Source organism: Gastrolobium bilobum, unplaced genomic scaffold, assembly GCF_033153095.1.
Source record: "Gastrolobium bilobum isolate Gb01-03AN ecotype WA unplaced genomic scaffold, APGP_CSIRO_Gbil_v1 utg27800, whole genome shotgun sequence".
Classification (NCBI taxonomy): Eukaryota; Viridiplantae; Streptophyta; class Magnoliopsida; order Fabales; family Fabaceae; genus Gastrolobium; species Gastrolobium bilobum.
The window spans coordinates 3,614-8,448 of NW_026898235.1; the positions used below are offsets into that span (position 1 = coordinate 3,614).

At 36.0% G+C, this 4,835-nt stretch overlaps 1 protein-coding gene across 1 annotated transcript; it reads right to left on the bottom strand.

Annotated features, from left to right (window-relative positions):
• Positions 1–731: 731 nt before the first annotated feature.
• Positions 732–4,587, bottom strand: LOC133314105 (aspartic proteinase nepenthesin-1-like). Its single transcript, XM_061515545.1, has 2 exons — positions 3,805–4,587; positions 732–830 (listed from the first exon to the last, which is right to left on the bottom strand). Exons 1-2 carry the CDS (start codon positions 4,585–4,587, stop codon positions 732–734), a joined length of 882 nt encoding a protein of 293 aa, XP_061371529.1.
• Positions 4,588–4,835: the final 248 nt, after the last annotated feature.

Below are 4,835 nucleotides of genomic sequence, written 5' to 3' on the forward strand. Positions count from 1 at the left end.
GTTTTACAAAATTCCTTGGGAGTGGTACTTCTACTTCAGCAGAAATTTGGGGGTTCTTGACAGGTATGGAGCTGGCTTGGCATAAGGGATTTAAGAGAGTCTTTGTGGAGGGTGACTCCAAGGTGGCTTTGGAATTTATAAGAAAATGGTGTGACGTAAGTCATCCTCTTTCTGCTTTAATCATCCGAGCTCGTAGCATGCTTCAAAGAGACTGAAATATTCAGCTTAGTCATACTTATAGAGAAGGCAATTTTGTTGCTGATTGGCTTGCTACTCATGCACCTCATCAGGATGGACAGCTGATTGTGCTGAATGTCCCTCCAACGGCTTGTTTGGAATTGCTTCGTAATGACTTGAGGGGAGTTAGTCTCCCAAGATTGTGCCCAGTATATGACTTTTTTTTATGTTGCTTTAGTTTTCATTGTATTTCCAAAAAAAAAAAAAAAATCACGCATATATGCCATGTGAGGAGCAGAGGTAGACCTATGATATTGTGGACGGAAATAGTTGTTCCTGATCAAAAAAATTCAATCATGGTGTCCAAGCTGTTAGTACTGTCGCTTTTGGTATGAATTATGGTGCGACAGGTGGAAGATGGGAAAGAATAATAATGATTAAAAAATATCACAAAAGAAATTATCCTCTCTCTATAACAGAATCAGGAGGCCTAATACCATTTAGTTGTCGTTTTCTCAATATTGTTAATTCTATTTATTCACATTTGATAATTGTTAATTTTTTTTTATAGAATAATCAGATTCCCACATAATTTTTTTTGAATCTTTGTGAACCAAAATGCTATCCAAGGATATCACAAAGAAGGTAGTATTCTTGAATTTTCATAATTTGGTAAAATTTCACATAGTTTTTTCGTAACATATGGTGTAATATTTTGACTTACTAAATAATTTTTTCGTAACATTTATGAAAAATTTATTTTTCCAACATATTCCTGGCAATCAAAATTCCCCCCTGCCAAATGCCCCTTAAGGATAGCATCACACTTAGGGGTGTTAATAAGTCGAGTCGGGTTGAACTTTGGTCTTGAAAAGCTAAATTTTTATTTAAATGCATCAGATTGGCCTAGTTTGTAACATGTTATGATTATAATTATATGTCCATAGCCTGACTTATATACAAAAAATAAAAACTCGGCTTAACCTGCTAAATGAGGTTCATGTCACGCATCTTTTATATATGAGTTTTTTTTTCCTCCCAAATTCACAGGTACCGGTTATGATTTTGGCAAATTAAACTCATGAATTAATTATTAATTCACAATAAATGATAATCGTTGATAGACGAAAATCACGATGTTAAGATATGATTGTAAAATGTTGTAAAAAAAAAGTTGTAAGTATAACCTTACACTTACAAAAATATCAATTTATTTATAATTTATGGGGTTTGATTTTCTCATGTTAAATGAGAATTCAATTCTCATGTTGTAGAGATAAAAAGCATGTGGGACCCATGTGTTAGAAAGAATTATATGTATGACCCATGTCAGCACGGAAATCGAAGGGTGTGTAAGAAAATTTGAATTCTTTAAATGAGAATTATAAAACCCATAATTTATATACCTATATTTGTTATTTTTTTAGTATTATAATGTGAATTTTATACTGCTCAGAAGAGACAAAAAAAAAAAAAAAAAAAAGCATGTGCACAGAGCAGCGCTCCTGCTCTGCTAACGAATTTTTGTTTGTTGATTCTCCGTACCCGCAAATCGCAATGGAAAAGCAACGTTTAAAAAAAAAAAAGGGAAAAAAAGAAAGAAAATGAAAACCTTCAAGAAAAAGAAAAGAAAGAAATATCTTCTCCTATAAATCACCAACCCCCCTGCTCACACACCTCCCTCAATGGCAGCCGTTGAGGAGCTGCCGGAGACTCCTCTCATAGAGGAACTCCTTGTCAAGAGTGAACTTTGCCTCTTTGCGAAGGTCCATTTGCGCTTGGGGATTTAGTTAAAGTTCTCTCTATGACCATCATTTTCATGGTCGTTGTATCGTCCTCTGGTTTCAGGCCGAGTTTTACTGTCCAGTGTGTAAGGCGTGGTTTGTTCTAAATTATTTGCAGAAACCTCCCTTTCTAGTTCATTTATTGTTCTAAATTATCTTTCTGAGTTAGATTTATTGGTAAATCTGTTTGGGTTCGTGTCTGGTTTGTTAGCTAATTTCAATGATTGGTGAATTCACGGATGCCATTTATCTCCTTCATTTTGTTCCCAAAGAATAGATGCTACTATGAATTTACTTTATCTGCTCTGAATTTGTGAGAAGTTTTAGTATTGTGGAGTTAGAATAGCTAGATTACTGTCTTGGATTTTCTTTTCTGAAGTGCTCAAACTATTGAATGCTTGTATGTGAATATTGATCAAGTTCTGTGTTCCTGATTGATTAGGTGCATCATGTGGTTATGCTCCAACTGTTTGATGAAATGCCAATCTGCAACTGGATATCTAGAAGGTATGCATTTCATCTTATGCGAGTTGAGTTGTTGGTAATTGAGCCTAAAACTGATATGGTCTTGATCGATTATGTTTCCTTCCCTCTATGATATTTGTTTTAAAATCTATGAATGATCTGAGCTGCTTCTTTTCTTGCTATTGAAGTTTTTATTTTTGTTATTTTCATTTCAGAGTTCAAAGTAACAAAAGTCATTGTGAAATCCATCGAATTCCAATCTTGACCGATGATGCAGAATGTCCTTGGTGAGCAATCCCCTAAAGTCGAGTATCTGAGCTGACTCGTCATTTCACATTTCACCTACTTATCATCTCTCTTCCAAATCTGAAACTTGGGGTAAGCTTGGATTAAATTCCTAGAGCAAACTCGATCCAGCCATATTGGCTGCATACTTTCATGTTTTTATACTCATCTTTTCATTTCATGGTCTTATGTAATCTGCTTGTTACATAAGAATTCATATCTAAGAAGCTACTCATGCGATTGCAAACCTGCAAAGGCAGCTAGTTATTACAACTAATTGCTTCTCAGCACCTGGAAAATAATTTAGATCAAGATAAGCTGCCTAGTATAGAACTTTCGCTGGGACCCAGCGCATAGCAGAAGCTTTACAACACTAGGCTGCCCTTGTGAATTCTGATGCATGGTTAAGCTTTCTGTGATGAGCATTGAAATTTGAAATCTTGTTCGATAATTTCCATAATTTGGTTAACAAATTTTGATTTTATTAGTTATGAAGAAGACGGTGACATTGTTTTGACGTATGGTGCTGTTGATGCAGAGTGCATACGCCACCAGAGTGTTGCAAGGTTAGCAACTCAACGATTTGTTTCTTAATTAATTATGCAATTGAGGTTTCCAACTTTCCATCATTATAGTGTAGTATTACAATCCTGGTATTGAGATTCCACAGAACCTCTGCCTGATTCCAGGAGATATATCCTTTTAGAATTAGAATCATCATTCTTATTTCAGCTTTTAGCTCCAAAATGTTAAAATTGAGTTTTCTTGGTTCAAAGTCTTTTCCAAGTTTAGTGTTTCATTATTTTCTAGACTGATAACTGATAATAATCACTGCAGTCATGCATTTTTTGTGACATTCTTGATTTGTTAAAATACATTTGCATGTCATTGTTTGGAATCAGAGAAACTAGAAATCAGTGATGGATCTCATTAGATTTTTTCCTGATTTATCCCAAAATCTTAGATATTTTGACCTGTCAAACAATGCCCTGATTTAAAATCCCAAAGTTCTTGAACAGGTCAAATAATATTTTGGAATTTTAGTTATCAGCTACTCGCAAGGCTTGTAAGGAAAGTGCCTACTTTAGTTTACTTCTTTTGTGTTATCCATTGAGGTCAAACAATAGGAAAACCTTTGTTCCTTTAACTGAGAAACCAAGGACAAAGGACCACGTCCTAACCCAACCAAAACCGAAGCTTGCTCAAAACCATCACCTTCATTTTTTTCTCCACAACCAAAACCAATGTTCTTAGCCTTAGCTTTTCCCCCAAAAGTGAAGGTCTCAGTTGCCAAAACGCCTTGTGTCATTGAATAGTCACCATATGTATACATATATTGGCAACCATCACCGCAAGTTGAGGAAGGTAGCGCACTACACAAGTCGCTACTACATGAGAGCTTAGAAAAAGTAGAAGACTTTTTGGGATCAAAAATCGGTGTGGGTTGCTTGTAACATTGAGAACAAGGCATGCATTGTGTCCATATGAGATCACTGCCAGTGTCCAAAACTGCAGGGTAAGACTTTGGTGGAGTTCCAATGGATAACTCCATCAAATACTCACCATTCCCTGCATGGATTGGAGATTCTAATTGAGAATCTGGTGTTGATGCTGCCAACACCATTGCATTCAGCCTTTGTAGCCTGTTCTTCCTACGCTTGATCCCATGTTGGACACGCTCGAGCTTGGTTAAGTTTTTCCCTGAATCAACATGGTGAAGAGAGACTCGGAAACCAGTTGGGTGAGTGTGAGTGTGAGGAATTTTGGGGTGATCTAGAGCGAGTCTTGATGTTGAGGATGTTGGATCAACACAAAGAACAGCAACTAGTAGTGCCACCAATATGGCAGAAGAAGAAGAACTCTGCAATGTAGCCATGACCATGAGGTTACACAATAGGACTTAATGGAGATATGATGGAAATAAATATAAAGTGGGTTATTGAGTGAAGCACAAGGGTGATGGGAATTGTGGGAATATATATAAGGTGTCTTGCTAGAGAAATGATCTTAACTTCATTAATCACATAAGAAAGTAGAGTAGTGATCTTGTAACGTTCCCTACGAATATGGAGGAGAAGATAATGGGAATTCTCTTTTGAAGAAGACCAAAATGTGAGTTAATTT